At 39.5% G+C, this 22,016-nt stretch overlaps 1 protein-coding gene across 1 annotated transcript in view; it reads left to right on the forward strand.

Moving 5' to 3' along the window:
- LOC133063214 (phospholipid-transporting ATPase ABCA3-like) overlaps positions 1 to 22,016 on the forward strand; it is a 255,333-nt gene that overhangs the window by 154,735 nt on the left and 78,582 nt on the right. The window contains exons 17-18 of the mRNA XM_061152337.1: positions 16,268 to 16,517; positions 16,752 to 16,956. Of these exons, the coding sequence (XP_061008320.1) occupies positions 16,268 to 16,517; positions 16,752 to 16,956 (455 nt within the window). The remainder of the gene's footprint in view (positions 1 to 16,267; positions 16,518 to 16,751; positions 16,957 to 22,016) is intronic.

Genomic DNA, 22,016 nt, shown 5'->3' on the forward strand with positions numbered 1-22,016 from the left:
TATTGGGTGATCCTTCCCCCTGTCATCCACCTGTCCCCTTTAGTTTCCAAGACTGCTTGCACCTGGTGAGGCGTATACACTGTGGTGGGCTGACCCAGGGTCAGCCTAGATGCCTCCTTAACCATAAGAGCGGTGGCTGCTACTGCCCAGAGGCAAGTGGGCCACCCTCTGGCCACCTCATCTAGTTGTTTTGAGAGATAAGCCATGGGTTGTAATACGGGCCCCATCATCTGCCCTAACATCCCAAGAGCAGTTCCTATCCTTTCAGAAACATAGAGTCTAAAAGGCTTCTTCAGGTTTGGGAGGCCTAAAGCTGGGGCTGTAGTGATGGACTCTTTTAGGGCATTAAAGGCCACCTTGCAGGTCTCATCCCAGTCGAGTGGCTCTTCCTCTTTCCCCCTTAACTTTTCATATAGGGGTTTGGCCAGATTGCCATAATTAGGAATCCAGATCCTGCAAAACCCGGTCATTTCTAAAAATCCCCTAAGCTGTTTTTTTGTTTGGGGGTACGGGGTATTTAAGATGAGGGATTTCCTCTCGGGGTCAAGCATTTTTTTTCCTTTTGTAATTATAAATCCAAGGTATTTTACTTGGGTTAAGCTAATCTGAGCCTTCTTGGGGGATACTCGATAACCCTTTTCATATAGGAAATTTAGAGTTTTAATAGTGTCCATCTGAGAGCTGGTAAAATCTGGCCTAGCTATGAGCAAGTCATCCACATACTGTATTAGACTACTGTTCGTTAAAGTTAATTCCCTTAGTTCTCTCCCCAAGGAAGTCCCAAAGATATGAGGGCTATCCCTAAACCCTTGTGGTAGTCGAGTCCAGCAGAGTTGTATGGTCTCCCTCGTTTTCAAGTCCCGCCACTCAAAAGCAAAGAGTTTTTGGGATTCAGGATGGAGAGGAATGCAAAAGAAAGCATCTTTAAGATCCAAGACTGAGAAGTACTTGGCTTTTCCTGGGACTTGGGATAGGAGGGTATACGGGTTTGGGACTATGGGGTGGATGGGAACCACAGCTTCATTAACAGCTCTTAGATCATGGACGAATCGATAAGATCCATCTGGTTTTTTAACGGGCAAGATTGGAGTATTGCAGGGGGACTCACAGCTGATTAGAATTCCAGTATCTCGGTATTTGTTAACTAATGGTCTAAGACCCTCAAGAGCTTCTGGTTTTAAGGGGTATTGTCTTTTCCAGGGGTAGGGAGCATTTGGCCTCAGAGAAATCTTTACCGGTGGAACATTTATGGCTAAACCAGGGCTGGAGACATCCCACACCTGAGGATTGACCTCATCTAGGAAAGGGACAGACTCTTCCTTTTCTACCTCTGACTGTAAATATTCAGACACTAGGCAAAGAAAATTATCGACTTCTACCTTTCCCCAAGTCACTTTGGTTTGGAGGCGGCGAAGAAGGTCTCTCCCCAGTAGGGGAGCAGGGCAACCAGGGATGTATAAGAAGGGGTGGGTTCCTTGCCAATTTTCCACCTTACAATGGAGGGGCTTAGTAAAATTCCGGCTTTGGGGTTTTCCATCTACCCCATCACCATTTTAGTCTGGGAGTCTAAAGGTCCTAATCGGAAAGGAAGAACGGAGAAGGCAGCCCCCGTGTCTAGAAGAAAGTTCACATCCTTACCTTCTATTTGTAGAGTCACCCAAGGGTCGAGAGGAGTGATCTGGATCTCACCATTCGCGGGGGTTTCTCGAGCCGCTGGGCACCGTCAGTCCTGGTCGCCCAGAACTAACACAGAGGGAGCAGGTGTAGGGGTCGCCATACGCCTTCCCTTAGGGCGATATGGACACTACCTTTTCCAATGTCCATCCTCTCTGCAGTAGGCACATTGGGTGCGGCTCAGCCGCGGTGGATTGTTAAGATCTTTTTTTCTTCCTTGCTCTTCCCGGGACTCTCGCATAGTGGCAGGATGAATCAAGGCCAGGATTTTAGTCTGTTGTTGGGCCAAGGCCTGGGTCTGCCTCTCTATTCTCTTATCTTTTCGGACTTCTTTTTGCGCCCTTCTTGCTTTCTCCTCCCGGTCCCTGTTCAAAAACACCCTATTTGTCTCCTCCACCAAATCGGAAATTGGGGTCTCTGGTCCTTTTCCTAGTTTTTATAATTTTCTCCTTATGTCTGGGGCTGCCTGGGTTATGAAGGAATGGGCCAACAGGACTCGTCCTTCCATACTTGTTAAATCTGTCTCGGTAAAGTTTTTAAAGGCTTCTGTGAGTCTGCCCAAAAAAAGAGCTGGATTTTCATTCTCTCCCTGTGTAACCTCTTTTATCTTATTATAATTAACAACCTTTCACACATCCTGGGTCATTCCCTGTAGTAGGCAAGTAATGAGGTGTCTTAAGGATTCCTTTCCTGCCCTTGTATTAGGATCCCAGTCTGGCTCTGTCGAGGGAATTGCCTCTTCGGCAGGGGCCAGACTGACATCTACCCGCTGTCTTTCATCAGCCACTTTTCTAGCCTGATCTAGGATTCTAGCTTTTTCCTCATCATTACAACACCGGGTGAGGATGACCATTATATCCCTCCAGGTGAGGGAGAAGTTAAGGCTAAGACGCTCAAATTCATCCTTAAATTTTTGGGGGTTCTCGGAATATGAACCCAATTGTTCCTTGCATTGGGTAATGTCTTGCATAGAGAATGGAACATGAACGTGCATAGTTCCCCCCTCCCCATCTGGTACCTCTCTTAGGGGGCAGATTTTGTCTGAGGATGACCTTTCCTTCTGTAGAGGACAAAGCTTACTTCCTGATCGTAACCCCATGGGGGAGGGGACATATGGAGGAGGAGCCGAGGCGACTGGGAGTGACTCCCCTTCTGATCTCATGTCTTCCGGGCCCGGGCTCCTGACTTCCGGGTGTGTCTGACCCTCCCTTCCTCGTGGCCTCTCTGGTGAAGCAGGGGAGGTCAAGAGAAGGTCAAGGGGATCTTCTGTTTCAGGCCTTGCTAAAAGGATTTTGGAAGAGCATTTATCGAAGTCCTCAAGCTTATATTTTCCCTTTTTTTCAGAATCCTGGTAGAGGGCCATAAAGGCCTGAACATAGGGAACTTCCTTGTATTTACCCACACGTTTGCAGTATAGACTGAGCTGTAAAATGGTGTTGTGTCCAAGTGATCCTGACTGGGGCCATTTTTCCCCTCCTCCCAGGGAGTAAGTAGGCCAGTACTGAGTACAGTATTTGATAAGTTTTTTCTTTTTTAACCCTCCCAGTTGGTGTCCCTCCCAGTTGGCCAAAAGACAACCGAGCGGGGTGTCTAGAGGGAAGCTAGGCTTATTTCCCATTTTAGCGATGGTATAGCCTATATCTCGTTCCCAAGGGACCAGTACTGGGGCGGATGCCTCTATATCTGACTCTAGAGAGATTGTAAGCTCTCTCCTGGTCCCAAAGGGCCTGATTGTATAAGCGCCAAAGGAAATGTTCGGTAGTAAGCACAATCAATGGGGCTGTAGGGCTGGTCCCAAAAGGTAAATTAACCCCTAAGGATGTATCTAGGGTGTTAATTTTCACCCAAGACCAGGTGCGACTATACTGAACCCCGTCAATCACTTTCACGTGGAAGCACTCAGCCAAATGCGCAATTAAATGGCTGAATTTATAGAAACAGAGCACCCAATGGAGGGCTTCTAACGCCCGATCGTCTCCCCAGGAACAGAAAGCACAGTTGATGGGGAGCAGAGGGCGTAGCCTCTCTGAAAATCTCTTACAAAGACCCAGAACTTCAGGTCCAAGTATTGACAGACAGAGTAAGCGGAAATAACTTGGGTCTTCAAAGAGAGGGAAGAGGGCCAGGTTGAGAGAAAAGGAGTGGGACGAGACAGGAGGTCTAGGAGTGGGGGAGAGAAAGAGAAAAAAGGGGTGGCCTCACAGACGTCTCCTGCCACCTGCAGACACCCAGGCGTTACGGGACTTTTCCCTGGGCTTCCAGAGAAGGGAGGACTGGAACTCGGCCCTACCAGAACCAGAATTCGAGTTCTCTGCCAAGAGGAGGTGATCAGTCTCCAATCCTCAGCTTAAGCTGAGGCCCTTCGACCAGATTCCTGCGTCCAGGACCGGGGGACTAGAAAAATAGGATAGGTTGATAAGAGGGGTGGGAAAAGAAGGGTCAACAAAATCTCTTGTTCCTTACCCGGTTGGGGCACCCTGGCCAGTTGTCTGCGTCAGGAGGAGACCAGGGACAAACGAGTCCCAGTTGCGGCCGCTGGGTCAGGTCCGTTGGCAGGCGAGCTGGTCCTGGAGTACCCCGAGCGGTCTGGATGTCAGCCCCAGTAGAAATGGGGGAGTCCCTTCGTGGTCGCCAGTTGTTGTAGGAAGGGGGACCCCCTTCCAGGGCCCAAAGTTGGGCTCTTGTCTAACACTCAGAAAAGAATTGTCCGAGGAGACACGTGCTGACAAAGCAAGAGATTTTATTGGGAAAGGGCACCCGAGTGGAGAGCAGTAGGTAAGGGAACCCAGGAGAACTGCTCTGCCGCGTGGCTGGGTTTTATGGTGATGGGATTAGTTTCCGGGTGGTCTTAGGCCAATCATTCTAATTCAGAGTCTTTCCTGGTGGCGCACGCATCGCTCAGCCAAGATGGATGCTAGCAAGAGGGATTCTGGGAAGTGGACGGACAGGTAGTGTCTCCTCTCGATCTTTCCCGAACTCTTCCGGCTGGTGGTGGCCTATTAGTTCCGTATTCCTTATCAGGATCTCCTGCCATAAAACAACTCATGCAAATGGTTACTATGGTACCTGACCAGGGTGGGCGGTTTCAATCAGTGTGCTTCCCCTAACATTATGACCTTACTAAATTCATTGATTAGCTCTAGCATTTTTCTGGTGGCATCTTTAGGGTTCTCTATGTATAGTATTGTGTTATCTGCAGTGACAGCTCAACTTCTTTTCCAATTTGGATTCCTTTTACTTGTTTTTCTTCTCTGATTGCAATGGCTAGGACTTCCAGAAATATGTTGAATAGTAGTGACAAGAGTGGACACCCTTGTCTTGTTCCAGATCTTAATGGAAATGCCTCCAGTCTTTCACCATTGAGAATGACATTTGCTGTGGGTTTGTCTTATATGGCCTTTATTATGGTGAGGTAGATTCTTTCTATGCACACTTTCTGGAGAGTTTTTATCATTAATGTGTGTTGAACTTTGGCAAAATATTTTTTCTTCATCTATTAAGATTATCTTATGGTTTTTATTCTTCAATTTGTTAATATGTTGTACTACATTGATTGATTTGCATGTGTTGAGGAATCCTTGCATCCCTGGGATGAACTCCCTTTGATCATGCTGTATGATTCTTTTGATGTGTTGTTGGTGAAAGGTTGATGCTGAATCATGAAAGACACTGGGATTCTTGGCCTCTGGAGGAGAATTCAATCTGGGGCCAGTGATGAGGCTTAATTGTTTAGAGCTTTTGTGTAATAAAGTTTTATTAAAGTATAAAAGAGATAGAGAAAGCTTCTGACATAGATATCAGAAGAGGGCAGAAAGAGTGCTCACCTGCTAGCCTTCAGCAGTATGTTATATACCTATCAGCAAGCTGTTAATTAGAGAAAGGAAATGTCTCAAAACTCAGAGACTGGCACCAGGCCCCTCAGCCACAACATGCATTTTGAGATAACATTGGCACAAAGTGAGCTGTCCTGGACCATAAAATGATTAACCTGAATCTTGAAGAAAGGCAGGTTTCCAAGCAAATACAGTCTCATTAGCATAGCTTAAGAGAACATTTGCCTGAGTAAAACATACTGGTTTGTCAAGTAGGTGACTTGGAGACAGAGTCTAGGGTAAATTCATAGTTCATTAACATAGCTTAAGACAAACATTTCCATTAGAAAAAAGCATTGGTTAGTTCAAGATTTGAGAAAAGTTAAGTTCAGGTGGAACCAGGTGTCATCATGGCAACACAGAATTTTAAAAGAAACCTCTTCTTAAATTTGTATGGAGAAGGGGAAAAAATCTAACACTTGTAGTTTGTTTTCTCCTGCAGCTTAAGAGAGAAGTAAAAAATGTCTGACCCTTGCAGCCTATTTCCTCCATTTGGAGACCCCTGATCTTCCTGCCTGTTACCCTCTCACTGAATTCTGTTTGCTAGTGTTTTCTTGAGAATTTCTGCCTCTGTGTTCATCAGTGATATTGGTGTGTAATTTTATTTTTGTGTGGTACTTTGTGTGGTTTTGGTATCAGGGTGATAGTGACCTCATAGAATGAGTTTGGGAGTGTTCTTCCATCTGCAATTTTTTTCGAAGAGTTTTAGCAGGATAAGTATTATCTCTTCTCTAAATATTTGATAGAATTTGCCTATGAATGCATCTATCTCTGGACTTTTGTTGATTTTCTTGTTTGAGGATTTTTTAATCACAGTTTCCATTTCAGTGCTTGTGATTGGTCTGTATATATTTTCTTTTCTTCCTAGTTCAATCTTGGAAGATTGTGTCTTTGTAAGAATTTGTCCATTTCTTCCAGGTTGTCCCTTTTATAGGAATATTATTACTTATAACAGTCTTTCATGATCCTTTGTATTTCTGTGGTGTCAGTTTTAAGTTCTCTTTTCATTTCTATTTTATTGATTTGAGACTTCATTTTTTTTCCTGATGAGTCTGAATAACAGTTTATCAATTTTGTTTATCTTCTCAAAGAATCAACTTTAAGTTTTATTAATCTTTGCTATTTTTTTCTTCAGCAGTTTTTTTTCCATTTATTTCTGCTCTGTATATTATTTCTTTCCTTCTATTAACTTTGGGTTTTGTTTGCTCTTCTTTCTCTGATTGCTTTTGTTGTAAGGTTAGGTTGTTTATTTGAGATTTTTCTTGTTTCTTCAAGTGCGATTGTAATACTATAAACATCTCTCTTTCTTATATCCCATGGGATTGGGTTCATCATGTTTTTGTTGTCACTTGTTTCTAGGTACTTTTTGTATTTTCTCTTTGACTTCTTCAGTGATCTGTTGGTTATTTACTAGTATATTTTTTTTAGTCCTCATGTGTTTGTGTTTTTAAGGCTTTTTATTCTGTAATTGATATATAATCTCATAGTGTTGTGATCAGAAAAGATGATTGATATGATTTCAATGTTCTTAAATTTACCAAGGGTCACCTTGTGGCTCAGCATGTGGTCAATTTTGGAGACTGTTCCATTTGCACTTGAGAAGGAAGTGTATTCTCCTTTTGGATGGAATGTCTTATAGATATGAATTAAGTCCCTCTAGGCTCACCCTTATGGCAGAAAGTGAAGAAGAACTGAAGAGCCTCTTGGTGAAAGTGAATGAGGAGAGTGAAAAAGTTGTCACTTTTAAAGCTTAACATTCAGAAAATTAAGATCATGGCATTTGGTCCCATCACTTCATGGCAAATAGATGGGGAAACAGTGGAAAGAGTGGCTGACTTTATTTTTCTGGGCTCCAAAATCACTGCAGATGGTGATAGCAGCCATGAAATTAAAATACGCTTACTCCTTGGAAGGAAAGTTATGACCAACCTAGACAGCATATTAAAAAACAGAGACAATGTCCACAAAGGTCCATCTAGTCGAGGCTATGGTTTTTCCAGTGGTCATGTATGGATGTGAGAGTTGGACTGTGAAGAAAGCTGAGCGCCAAAAAATTGATGTTTTTGAACTATGGTGTTGGAGAAGACTCTTGAGAGTCCCTTGAACTGCAAGGAGATCCAACCAGTCCATCCTGAAGGAGATAAGTCCTGGGTGTTCATTGGAAGGACTGATGCTGAAGCTGCAACTCTAATACTTTGGCCACCTGATGCCAAGAGCTGACTCATTGGAAAAGACCCTGATGCTGGGAGGGACTGGGGGCAGGAGGAGAAGGGGACGACGGAGGATGAGATGGTTGGATGGCATCACTGACTCAATGGACACGGGTTTGGGTGGACACTGGGAGTTGGTGATGGACAGGGAGGCCTGGCATGCTGTGGTTCATGGGATCGCAAAGAGTTGAACATGACTAAGTGACTGAACTGAACTGAACTGAACTGAGGCTTATCTATCATTTAAGGCTTGTGTTTTCCTATCCATTTTCTGTCTGAATGATCTGTTCTTTGATGAAAGTGGGGTGTTAATGTTCCCCACTATTATCATATTACTGTCAGCTTCTCCCTTTATGTTTGTCAATATTTGCCTTACATATTGAGGTGCTCATATGTTGGGTGCATATATATTTATAATTATATCTTCTTGAATTGATCCTACAATCATTGTGCAGTGTCCTTCTTTGTCTCTTATAATAGTCTTTAATTTAAAGTCTATTTTGTCTGATATGAGTATTGCTATTCCAAGTTTCTTTTGATTTCCATTTGCATGGTATACCACCCCTACCCCCTTACTTTCAGTCTGTATGTGTCCCTACGTGTGAAGTGGGTTTCATGTAGACAGGATTTATATGGGCCTTGATTTTATATCCACGCAGCCAATCAATGTCTTTTGGTTGGTGCATTTAATTTATTTACATTTAAGGTAATTATCAGTATATATATTCCTATGCCCATTTTCTTCATTGTTTTGGGTTTGTTTTTTAGATCTTTTCTTTCTCTTGTGTTTCCTGCCTAGAGAAGTTCCTTTAGCATTTGTTGTAAAGCTGGTTTGGTGGTGCTGAATTCTCTTAGCTTTTGCTTGCCTGTAAAGTTTTTATTTCTTTGTCAAATCTGAATGAGAGCCTCCCTGGGCACAGTATTTCTTGGTTGTAGGTTTATCTATTTCATCACTCTAAGTGTATCATGCTCCTCACTTATGGCCTGCAGAGTTTCTGCTGAGAAATCAACTGATGACCTCATGGGAGTTTCTTGTATGTTATTTGTCATTTTTCTCTTATTGTTTTAAATATTTTATCTTTGTCTTTAATTTTTGTCAGTTGGATTTCTACGTGTCTCTGTGTATTCCTCCTTGGTTTTATCCAGCCTGGAACTCTTTGCCTTCCTGGACTTGGTTGACTGTTCCTTTTCCCATGTTATGAAATTTTTCAGCTATTATCTTTTCAAATATTTTCTTGGGTTTTTTTTTTCACTCACTCTTTTCCTTCCAGGATCCCTATAATGTGAATATTGGTTCATTTACTACTGTCCCAGAAGTTTCTTAGGCTATCTTCTTTTTTTTTTTCATTCTTTTTTCTTTATTGTGTTTCATGGTAGTGATTTCCACCTTCTGTTTTCCAGTTCAGTTATTCATTCTTCTGCCTTGGTTATTCTGTTATAGATTCTTTCTAGTGCATTTTTCATTTCAGTTATTGTATTTTCCATCTCTGTTTGCTATTTAGTTCTTTTAGTTTTCTGGTAAACATTTCTTGCATCTTCTCCATTATTTTTCCAAGGTCCTGAATCATCTTCACTATCATTATTCTGAATCCTCTTTTCTGGGAGTTTGCCTATCTCCACTTCATTTAGTCATTTTTCTGGGCTTTTATCTTGTACCTTCAACTGGGACATGATTCTCTGTCTTTTCATTTTGTGATTGCAGTTTTGATTCTGGAGGCTGCTGGATTGTAGGTCTTCTTGCTTCTGCTGTCTACCCTTTGGTGAATGATGTTATTTAAGAGGCTTGTGCAAACTTCCTGATGGGAGAGACTGGTGGTGGGTAGAACTGGGTCTTTCTCTGGTCAGCAGGGCCATGCTCAATAAAACTTTAATCAATTTATTTGCTGATGGGTGGGGCTGCACTCCTCCCTGTTTGTGTGGGCTGTGGTGAACCAGCTCTGGAGTCTACAGGTTCTATGAAAGGGCTAATGGAAACTTCCAGGGGGGCTCACATGAAGGTTCTATGGAAGGGCTAATGGAAACTTCCAGGGGGCTCACATGAAGCACTTCTTAGAAGTGCTGCTGCCAGTACCTTTGTCCCCACAGTAAACCACTACTGTCCCATATCTCTGCAAGAGACCCTGCAACAGTAGTGGGTAGGTCTGGTTCAGCCACCTGTGGAGTCACTGCTCCTTTCCCCTGTGTCCTGGTGTGCATGAGATTTTTGTGTCTGCCCTCCAAAACTGGGGCCTCTGTAGAAGTCTTGCAATGAAATCTTGCTGGCCTTCAAAGTCAGATTCTCTGGGGATTTCTAGTCCCTTTGCTGGATCTCCAGGCTGGGAAGCTTGATAGGGGGCTCAGAACCTTCACAATAGTGGGAGACCATCTGTGGTATTACTGTTCTCCAGTTTATGGGTTGCCTATCCAGCAGGTATATGATTTCATTCTATCATGATTGCACTCCTCCTACCATTTTGTTGTGGCTTCTTTGTCTTTGGATGTGAAGTATCTTTATTCTGTTGTTGGGTTCCAGCATATTCCTGTCTATGGTTGTTCAACACTTAGTTGCAATTTCAGTGCTCTTGCAGGAGGAGATGAGTGCACATGTGTCGACTTCACCGTCTTGAACCAGTCCTCAAAAAGGGATGTTCTTGAATCTCGTCTTGTTTTTATAGAATTATTTTATAGGCTGATATCCTCCCTCATTGTCAGGGCATTTATCACAGCCATCAGCCTGCTTTCTAAATAAAGCCCTCCAGGTCCTACTAATTGACTGATTGACATTTCAGGTCATTGTTCTCCATGTCAGGGAACTTTCCCCAACCCAGGGCAGAGGTCCTGCTCCAAATTATGATTATTTTAACCCTTATAGTTGGTGTGTTTTGACTACTTTTTTCTCTTGATCACATTTACGATATCTGGTGATTTTTAGTGAATGCTGGACATTATGTTAAAATACTAAAGTCTATATAGGATTAAGCTAATATTATCCTCCTGAGTGGCTTTATTTATTTACTCAGTCAGTTATATTCTGGATAGCTGACTTTAATAGGATTGAAGGGATATAATATTGGTTTAGCCTTGTAAGACCTGATCTATTGTATTTATCTTTACTCTTGGCATATAACTCCTCAAATATATCTGTTGAAAGGCTGAGAGTATTTCCCAGATCTCTCTGTTCCTAGTGAGCCTTGAATTCTAGTTTTTCTCCCTGAATGAGATTTTTTCTCCCTGATTCTTTACTTATTTCCCTCAACATTTTAAGGATCATTTTTATCTTCAGTTTGTTAACCTTTCACCTGTTACTCTTAGGAATCAAGAAATGATTTTTTGTGGAAGCAGCATAAAGCAAGCTTCTCATTTTCTTTTCAGCTACTAAAACAAGAGCCACCCAGCATGTTCTGTACAAAAACCACATGGTATATATTTTAGACTTTATAGTCCACATACAGTCTCTGTGTTCTCCTTCTTCCTTCTCCTCTTTCTTCTTCTTCCTCCTTGTCCTCCTCCCTTCATCTCCATCTCTTCCTTCCCTCCACATCCTTCTTCTTTTTTCCCCTCTCTCTCTTCTTTCTTCTTCTCCACCTTCATCTTTTTTACATTATTTTTCATCAATTAAAAATATAAAAATAATTCTTAGCTTGTGAACCATAAAAAATAAGCTTCATGTCTGATATGGCCCATGATCTGAGACTGAGTATAAGGCTCACTACTATCAGCTTCTCTATCTTGGATTTTTATACTGTGACTTCTTGGATAAGCTTGAAACTTCTGTTTTTTATTCTAAGCATCATGAAACATCTGTATGTTCTTATTAACTGTAGTCTTTTTACTCAACTTTCTGCTATGCTTCTCAACTATCTATTTCTACAACTGTACAGAAGGAGAAAGTAGTATAAAATTTTTGACTAGGTGAGTTTTCCTTTTCTCTCAGGTCTTTGTATTTCCAAAACTAGTTGCTTTGCTTATTTTCTGATTCATTCAACCACATTTTTTTTAATAAACACAAAATTATTCAGGTTTTCTAGTTTTTCTTAATAATGATTTGTTTTTCTTAATCATCAATGTTAGAAGCAGAAGTCCCTGCAAATAAGACATACAGATGGACAAAAGGCACATGAAAAGATCCTTAATATCACTAATTATTAGAGAAATGCAAATCTAAACTGCCATGAGATATCACCTCACACCAGTCAAAATGGCCATCATCAAAAAATTCACAAGCAATAAATGCTAGAGAGGGTGTAGAGAGAAGGGAACCCTTCTAGACGGTTGGTGGGAATGTTAATTGGTACTGCCAATAAAGGACAGAAATGGTGTGGAGATAACAGAAGCCAAAGTTATTAAGAAGAGGTGGCAAGAATACACAGAAAAACTGTACAAAAGGAAGATCTTAATGACCCAGATAACCATGATGGTGTGATTACTTGCCTAGGGTCAAACATTCTGGAGTATGAAGTCAAGTGGATCTTAGGAAGCATCACTATGAACAAAGCTAGTGGACATGATGGAATGACAGCTGAGTTATTTCAAATTGTAAAAGATGATGCTGTTAAAGTATTGCACTCAATACACTAGCAAATTTGGAAAACTCAGAAGTGGACACAGGACTGGAAAAGTCTGTTTTCACTCCAATCTCACAGAAAGGCAATGCAAAAGAATGTTCAAACTACCACACAATTGGACATATTTCACATGCTAGGAAGGTCATGCTCAAAATTCTCCAATCTAGGCTTCAACAGTACACAAATCAAGAACTTCCAGATTTACAAGCTGGATTTAGAAAAGGCAGAAGAACCAGAGATCAAATTGCCAACATCTGTTGGATCATAGAAAAAGCAAGAGAATTCTAGAAAACTGTCGACTTTTGCTTCATTGAGTAAGCTAAAGCCTTTGACTGTGTGGATCAAAACAAACTGTGGAAAATTCTTAAAGAGATGGGAATACTGGACCACCTTACCTGCCTCCCGAGAAAACTGTATGCAGGTCAAGAAGCAACAGTCAGAATTGGACATGGAACAATGGACTGATTCAAAACTGGGAAAAGAGTACATCGAGGCTGTATATTATCACCCTGCTTATTTAACTTATATGCAGAGTGGATCATGAGAAATGCTCACCTGGATGAAGCACAGGGGGGAATCAAGATTGCTGAGAGAAATATCTATAACCTCAGATATGCAGATGGCACCACCCTTATGGCAAAAAGAAAGAGGAACTAAAGAGCCTTTTGATGAAAATGAAAGAGGAGAGTGAAAAAGCTGGCTTAAAACTCAACATTCAAAAAACAAAGATCGTGGCATCCAGTCCCATCACTTCATGGCAAATAGATGAGAAAACAATGGAAACAGTGAAAGACTTTATTTTCTTGGATTCCAAAATCACTGCAGATGGTGACTGCAACCATGAAATTAAAAGATGCTTGCTCTTTGGAAGGAAAGCTATGACAAACCTAGAGAGCATATTCAAAAGCAGAGACATCACTTTGCGGACAAACATCCATATAGTGAAAGCTATGATTTTTCCAGTAGCCATGCACGGATGTGAGAGTTGAACCATAAAAATGGCTGAGCACCAAAGAACTGATGGTTTTGAACTGTGGTGCTGGAGAAGACTCTTGAGAGTCTCTTGGACTGCAAGGATATCAAACCAGTCAATCATAAGGGAAATCAACCCTCCATATTTATTGAAAGGACTGATGCTGAAGTTCCAATACTTTGGCCACCGTATGCTAAGAGCTGACTCACTGGAAAAGACCCTGATGCCGGGAGAGATTGAAGGCAGGAGGAAAAGGGGACGACAGAGAATAAGATGGTTGGATGGCATCACCTACTCAATGGAGATGAGTTTGAGCAAACTCCAGGAGATGGTGAAGGACAGAGAAGCCTGGCATGCTACAATCCATGAGGTTGCAAAGAGATGGACACAACTGAGTGACTGAACAACAACAACAGCCACTATGGGAGAACAGTACAGAGGTTCCTTAAAACACTAAAAGTAGAGCTACCATTTGACCCTGCAATCCCACTCTTGGGCATATACTAAGAGAAAAACATGTTTCAAAAGGATACATTCACCCCTATATTCGTTGCAGCACTATTTACAAGGGCCAAGATATGGAAGCAACCTAAATATTGCTTCAGCAGAGGAATGGATAAAGAAGATGTGGTGGATATATACAGCCGGATATTACTCAACCATTAAAAAGTATGAAATAATTCCATTTGCAGCAACCTGGATGAATCTAGAGATTGTCATACTGAGTGAAGTCAGAGAGAAATATTGTATAACATCCTTTATATGCAGAATCTAAAAAGAAATGATATAAGTGAGTTTATTTACAAAACAGAAACAGACTCATAGACTTAGAGAATGAACTTATTCCTCCATGGGGAGGAATGGGGAGAAGAGATAGTTAGGGAGTTTAGGATTGACATGTATGCTCTGCTATATTTAAAATGAATAAACCAGCAACATCCTACTGTAGATGACAGGGAATTCTGCTCACTGTTATGTGGCAGTCTGGACGGGAAGAGAGTTTGGGGGAGAATGTATACATGTATATGTATGGCTGAATCCCTTTGTTGTCCACCTGCAATTGTCACAACATTGTTAATAGGATACATTCCAATATAAAATAAAAAGTTTAAAATTCAAAAAATAAAGAAGTGGAAGTCCTTACAAATCAGTTTGGGGACTGACAGTTTGAAGGAGGAAAAGAAGTTTGAGAGAACTAATACCGAGTGAAATATATTTTCTCAGTGAAATTTAGCTAAAATGTGTGAGGTGTATGTGGATTGTTAACAGAATAAAGATGTTTCCATGTATTTTTATTTTTTAATTAAATGTAGTTGATTTACAATATTGTGTTAGGTTCAGGTGTGCAGCAAAGTGATTCTTTTCTGTTATAGGTTATTGCATGATAGTGGGTATACTTTTCTGTTCCATATATTTGTTTTTTGTTTATTTAATATTTCATAGTGTGTATCTCTTAATCACATACTCCTAGTTTATTCCTCCCCTCTTCTTCTTTGGTAGCTATTAAGTTTTTTTTTTTTTCTTTTGGTCTCTGTGTCTGTTTCTGTTTTGCAAGATCATTTGTAGTATTTTTTAGATTTTGTCTATAAGTGATATCATAATGTTTACTTTTGTCTGACTTCATTTAGTATGATAATCACTAGGTCCGTCCATGTTGCTGTAAATGGCATGATCTCATTCTTTTTATGGCTGAATAATAAAGGATTAATATTCTTTATCCACTTATTTGTTGATGGGCGCTTAGGTTTCTTCTGTGCCTTGGCTATTATGAATAGCACTGCTATTTATGTTCAGTTCAGTTCAGTCTCTCAGTCGTGTCTGACTCTTTGCGACCCCATGAACCACAGCATGCCAGGCCTTCCTGTCCATCACCAACTCCCGGAGTCCACCCAAATCCATGTCCATTGAGTCGATGATGCCATCCAACCATCTCATTCTCTGTCGTCCCCTTCTCCTCCTGCCCTCAATCTTCCCCAGCATCAGGGTCTTTTCCAGTGAGTCAGTTCTTCACATTAGGTGGCCAAAGTATTGGAGTTGCAGCTTCAGCATCAGTCCTTCCAATGAACACCCAGGACTGATCTCCTTTAGGGTGAACTGGTTGGATCTCCTTGCAGTCCAAGGGTCTCTCAAGAGTCTTCTCCAACACCACAGTTCAAAAGGATGAATTCTTCGGCGCTCAGCTTTCTTTATAGTCCAACTCTCACATCCATACATGACCACTGGAAAAACCATAGCCTTGACCAGACGGACCTTTGTTGGCAAAGTAATATCTCTGTTTTTTAATATGCTGTCTAGTTTGGTCATAACTTTCCTTCCAAGGAGTAAGCATCTTTTAATTTCATGGCTGCAATCACCATCTGCAGTGATTTTGGAGTCCAGAAAAATAAAGTCAGCCACTGTTTCCCCATCTATCTGCCATGAAGTGATGGGACTGGATGCCATGATCTTAGTTTCCTGAACATTGGGGTGCGTTTATCTTTTTCAAATAGAGTTTTCATCTTTTCTGAATATATGCCTAGAAGTGGAATTGCTGGATCATATGGCAACTCTATTTTTAATTTTTAAAGGAACTTCCTTACTATATTCCATAGTGGCTATATCAATCTCCTTTCCCACCAACAGTCTAAGAGGGTTCCCTTTTATCCATACCCTCTCCAGCATTTATTAGAGAAGGAAATGGCAACCCATTCCAGGATTCTTGCCTGGAGAATCCCATGGACAGAGGAGCCTGGCCGGCTATAATCCATGGGGTCACAAAGAGTTGGACATGACTTAGCGATTAAACCACCACCTCCTCCAGTATTTACTATTTGTAGACTTTTTGAAGAATAAAATATTTAAGTTAAATGGTCAAAGCTTGTCAGAGCTATTGAGGGAATGGTAAAAAAAAAAAATTAGGCAAGTAAAATTATTTGGTTCACCCTCTCTAAAATACATAGTTAATGATCTGTATTGCATGCTGAGCCCATGATCGGTATTATGTTCTCATTCCAGGCAATCTGATGGCCTATTTGGCGAATAGTCAAGAATGCATTTACTCATGCATTATTGCATTTTCCATTGAGGTTAATGGAAGTGAAAATATAGTTAACTTTTGGTTCAACAATCAGGCATACCATTCATCACCATTATCTCTGGCTGTATTAGACAACATTATTTTTATGTCACTTTCTGGCCCTGATGCTTCCATTACAATCACCAACAGACCTCAGCCTACACGTTCTTCTGGTGGACATGAAAATCGGTATGTATAATTTTTTTCATTGAACTTGAACTTTAAGCTTTAAATAGATCCCTTCTTCCCTTTCCAACCCTGTATTTAATTAAAAGTTAACTTTAGAAGTTAATTAAGATAATAAGATGGCTGCTGATAATAAATAAAATTTATAATAAATTAATAATTAAAGTTATTGTTAGAAATTAATGTTTCCCACTTTATTGCTTTACCAATGTGTCCTCTTTATTCATTCTTTTGTAGAGCATTGACAGGATTACAATTAGCCCTTAATTTGTATTTTGGTGTGAGTATTCTTGTTAGTGGCTTTTGTCTCCTGACAGTAAATGAGAGAGTCACTAAGGCGAAGCACATTCAGTTTTTGAGTGGGGTTTATGCCGTTAATTTCTGGCTCTCTGCTCTGCTATGGGACTTTCTCATCTTCTTCACTTCCTGCTGCTTACTATTGGTGAGTGTCAGACCAAGTATTTTAAGAGTTCATTCTCTGTTAAACACCAGAGACGTCTTATATGGCTAATATTAACTTAAATATACATCTCTCAAGAAAGATAAAAGTTCTTTGGCTCATTATGTCAGAGAATACTTTGTAGAATGCATCTCATAGTGAAATTTTTCTATTTTCTATTATTTTTTAATAAAATATTGTCTGCTGAAACATAAAGGTGTCTCTTGATCTGGCTTATGTGCTTGCTCTCCCATATGTAGTGAGCCCAAAGCTTCTACAACTATTGAAGGATATAATATGCACACTAGAAGACCAGTCCCATATTGAACAAAACAAATACTTTAAAATTATTTTCCTTCTGGTCCTGGTGTTTTCCCATCTTATTATCTGCTGTAGTTATTTGTTATAAAAGAGATCCTTATGCTTAATTTTTACAGTTTCCCTCGAGATTTTTAAATTCTATGCCATCAACTGTTTAAATTTTATGTTTCTGTTTTTGAATATTTGAATGTTGAATAGATAATGAAGAGCTATTGAAACTTTTATTACTAAAAGCAAAATTAGGAGGATTTTTGGTCTGTTTATGCTTGTTGCTTTTCTCTCTTTATACCTGGCGTCTTCTCCACAGCCATATTTCTATCCTATGAGAAGGTCAATGAGCCACTGCTGTGAATGTTAGAACAAATTTGTTTGTTTCTTTTAAGAGAGATGTACTGGCTGTAGAGCTGGAATGTTGTCACTTTTAGTTCTGAGGAAGAGCTAGGCTACTACATGTTAAAAAGTAAAAGGATTAGAGGCTTAAGTTGGTATGGAGAGCTCCAGGGTAGAGAGGAAAACCTGATGTTTTTCTGTCATATGCACTACTGTAGCCAAGGAGCTCAATGCTACCTTCCTCTCCTGGTTTGCCAGATAGCCACTTACCAACTTTTTGAGGCCACTAGTTATTTTTGTTACTACGTGAACTAACTGGGGGAGCTAATGCAGATATTACCTCATGCTCCATGATTTCCCTCCTCCATTCGCTACCAATACTTACTCCTCACCCTATGCATACATTGCACAAATTCTAAAACTTATTTATTTAAAAAAATTTCTGATTACTTTAGCTACATTCCACAGCTATAATATATTATTTTATAAATCACTAATTTCCAAATATTTTCTAGTTTCTAAAATACCTTTGAACTGTGTTTTCTAGACATGTATGATTTGATTTCTAAGCAGTTTGAAAATATATTCCCAGCTTAATACCACTTTTCTTGGAGATTATATGAATATTTTCAATCATTTGAAATATATTGAGTCATATTTCATGATCCAGCATGTGGTAAAATTTTATAAATATTTTATGTGTATTTGATAAGATTTGATTTCCAAAGGGGAGAGATAAGAAGGGAAGGAAAAATTAAGATTTTAACAGATACAAACTGCTACTCACAAATGAAATAAACAACAAGGATATACTATAGAGCATAGGGAATTATAGGCATGGTAATAACCTGTAATGGGGTACAATCTGCAAAAATACTGAATCACTGTGCTGTACATTTGAAACTAACTTAATATTGTAAATGAACTACACTTCAATAAAAAGACTTTGTCTCCTGCTGTTATTGAGGGCATTATTTCATGTAGTCAATTTTGCTCATTGAGTTGCTCTTCTCACTGCTGTTACTGACATTTTCAGTCAGTTCAGTTCAGTCGCTCAGTCGTGTCCAACTCTTTGCGACCCCATGAATCGCAGCACGCCAGGCCTCCCTGTCCATCACCAACTCCTGGAGTTTACTCAGACTCATGTCCATTGAGTCAGGGATGCCATCCAAGCGTCTCATCCTCTGTCGTCCCCTTCTCCTTCTGCCTTCAATCCTTCCCAGCATCAAGGTCTTTTTTTGAGTCAGCTCTTCGCATCAGGTGGCCAAAGTATTGGAGTTTCAGCCTCAACATTAGTCCTTCCAAAGAATATTTAGGACTGATTTCCTTTAGGATTGAATGGTTGGATCTCCAAGAGATTCTCAAAAGTCTTCTCCAAAACCATAGTTCATTTGCCTACTTGTTTTTATTTTCTTTAACATTTTGATATAGTTTGAAATTTTGCTTCATATAATTTTCTTTGTGGAATGGGTATACTGATGTGTGCATACAAATTTAGATTTGTATTTTCCTGGTGGGTTGACCCCTTTATCACTGTCATTTCCCCCTTTTCAATGTACTGATATCCTAGTCTTAAATTATACTTTTTTGACAATAGCATAGCTACTTTGATCATTGTTTTTTTGGTATATTTTTTTCCATCTTTTTATATTCAAATTTTCTGGGTCTTTATATTTAAAGTATTTATATAAAGTTTCGGTTTTTTTTTCAGGCTAGCAATCTAGCTTGGTGCATTCTAAGAAGTTTGGGCTTATGGCATCATCTTATTTTTTTCCTATTTAAATAATCTATTTTTGTTTCCTCTTTCTCCGTTTATTCTGCTCTCTATTAAGTTGTGTTAATGCTTCTTTTAGCGACTGCCTTAAAAATTAACACACACTTTTGGTTAATTACAAGCTATTGCTTTTACTACTTCCCTAACAGTGGTATGATCTTGTAGCCTTATCATTTCAATGACTCCCTCTGACTTTTTGCATTACTATGATAAGACATTTTCATTTCTACATACCCAAAAAGTATTATCACTTTTTTTTTTTTCATTTATTTTTATTAGTTGGAGGCTATTTACTTTACAATATTGTAGTGGGTTTTGTCATACATTGACATGAATCAGCCATGGAGTTACATGTATTCCCCTTCCCAATTATCACTTTTAATGCAGTAAATTGTCATGCTTATTCATAGAGTTTTTTTGATTGCTCTGCATTTTTATTCTGAAATTTTATGTGACATCAGTTTCCTCTTCCTGAAGAACTTCTTATGATAGTTTCTTTAGGAAAGTTATGGTGACAAAAAAGCTTAGATTTTATCTGCATGGAAATTATTTCATTTTCTTTACCTTTTGAAGAATATTTTCCTGAATTTCCCCCTCCTATATTTTAATAATATTCCAATGTCTCATGGCTTGCTTCCATCAGTTTTAAAGAAGTCAGTTTTGGTATTTTTACTACTACTACTCTTTGGAATGTAATATATCTTCTTTTATCCCCACTGACTTTTAAAAAGACTTCTCATTTTTACTTAGATTTTTATCCTTATTACTATATTATCCTTATTACTATACTGGGAGGGGGTTGGCATTTACCCTGTTTGGAGTGTTCAGAGCTTCCTGAATCGGAAGTTTGGTGAGAAGTAACTGTTTAAATTAACCTTACACAACCTCTGAGAAACAGTTTTAGACCTATAGCAGTTGCTCTTTAGGAGAATGCCCAAAACAGGAAAAGTCACATTCAAAATAGTAGGAAATTTTTTTGCATTTTGACTGGCCCTTGACTCAGCCCCTTCCTCTGCAGCATCATCTTGGTCTATAGGAGATGGCAATCCAGTTGCTAGTTATCTCCCTCAAAGTGAAGGAAGTAGAACATACTTTATTTACAACATTCTGACCTGTCTTGAGAATGTTAAAAGAATTGGTCTCTGCCTAGCCTAACTTGGATCTCAGATGGAAAGGGATGAAGGAGGGATGGATTGGGAGTTTGGAATTAGCAGATGCAGACTATTATATGTAGAATGGATAAACAACAAAGTCCTACTGTATAGCACAGGGAACTATATTCAATATCTTGTAATAAACCATAATGAAAAAGAATATTGAAAAGTACATATATTTATGAATAACTGAATTACTCTGCTGTATAGCAGAAATTAACACAACATTGTAAATCAATTATATTTCAGTTTTTAAAAATTTATTGGGATTTCCCTGGTGGTCCAGTGATTAAGAATCTGCCTTGCAATCCAGGGGATGCAGGTTCAATCCCTGGTTGGGGAACTAAGATCCCACATGCTATGGAACAACTACGTATGTGCTGCAACTACTGAACCCATGCACAACTAGAGAGTCTGTGCACCACAACAAAAGAATCTGCATGACATAACAGAGCCAAATAAATAATAAGTATTAAAAACTGTATTAAGTATGCTCAAAGAGCTAAAGGAAAATACAAAGAACCAAAGAAAATTAGGAAAGTGTTATATGAGCAAAATAAGAATAATAACAAACAGAAACTGTAATAATAAACCAAACAAATTCTGGAGCTAAAATATATAATAACTGGTTGAGAAAAAGCCTGAAGGATTTCAACAGAAGATTGAACAGGCAGGATAGAGAATTAGCAAGCTTTAAGAAAATTGAAATTACCAAGTCGAAAGAGCAGGAGGAAAAAATAATGGCAAAAAGTAAAACAGGCCTCAGAGAATTGTGGAGTTCCATCAACTGGATCAATTACACATTATGGGAGTCCCAGGGGGAAGAGAGAAAGAACAGGTGAAAAGATATTATTTAAAGAAATAATGTCTGAAAACTTCCCAAATTTCATGAAGGACATGAATCTAAAACCCCAAGAATCCCAAAAAATAGCATGTAAGAAATAACCAAACAAGACCTATACTGAGAAACATGATAATTAAACTGCTGAAATTCAAAGACAAGGAGAAGATATTCCAAGTGAGAAGTAATTCCCTGTGTGTAAATAATCCTGAGTAATATTAAGAAATAATATTACTAATCAATTTCTTAGTAAAGATTTTAGAGGCCAGAAAGCAGTGGGATGACCTCTTGAAAATATTGAAAGAGAAAAACTGTCACTGAAGAATTCTGTATCCAGCAAGCTGTTTTTCTAAAACAAGGAAGAAATTAAAACATTTTCAGATAAATGAAAGCTGAAGGACAACTAGGAACTCCAAGATCAAGGTACTGATTGACTTGTTCCTAGTGAGAACTCTCTTCATGGCTTGCAGATGGCCACCTTCTCACTACGTCCATACATGGGAGGGAGAGAGAGAGCAGTCTCTCCTCTTTCTTCTTCTTCTAAGGACACTATCCATCATGGAAGCCTCACACTCATGACCTCATCTAAATCTAATTACATCCCAAATACAATCACATTGGGACTTAGGGCTTCAAGATATAA

The sequence above is a fragment of the Dama dama genome, chromosome 10 (genome assembly GCF_033118175.1).
Source record: "Dama dama isolate Ldn47 chromosome 10, ASM3311817v1, whole genome shotgun sequence".
In the NCBI taxonomy this organism is placed as follows: Eukaryota; Metazoa; Chordata; class Mammalia; order Artiodactyla; family Cervidae; genus Dama; species Dama dama.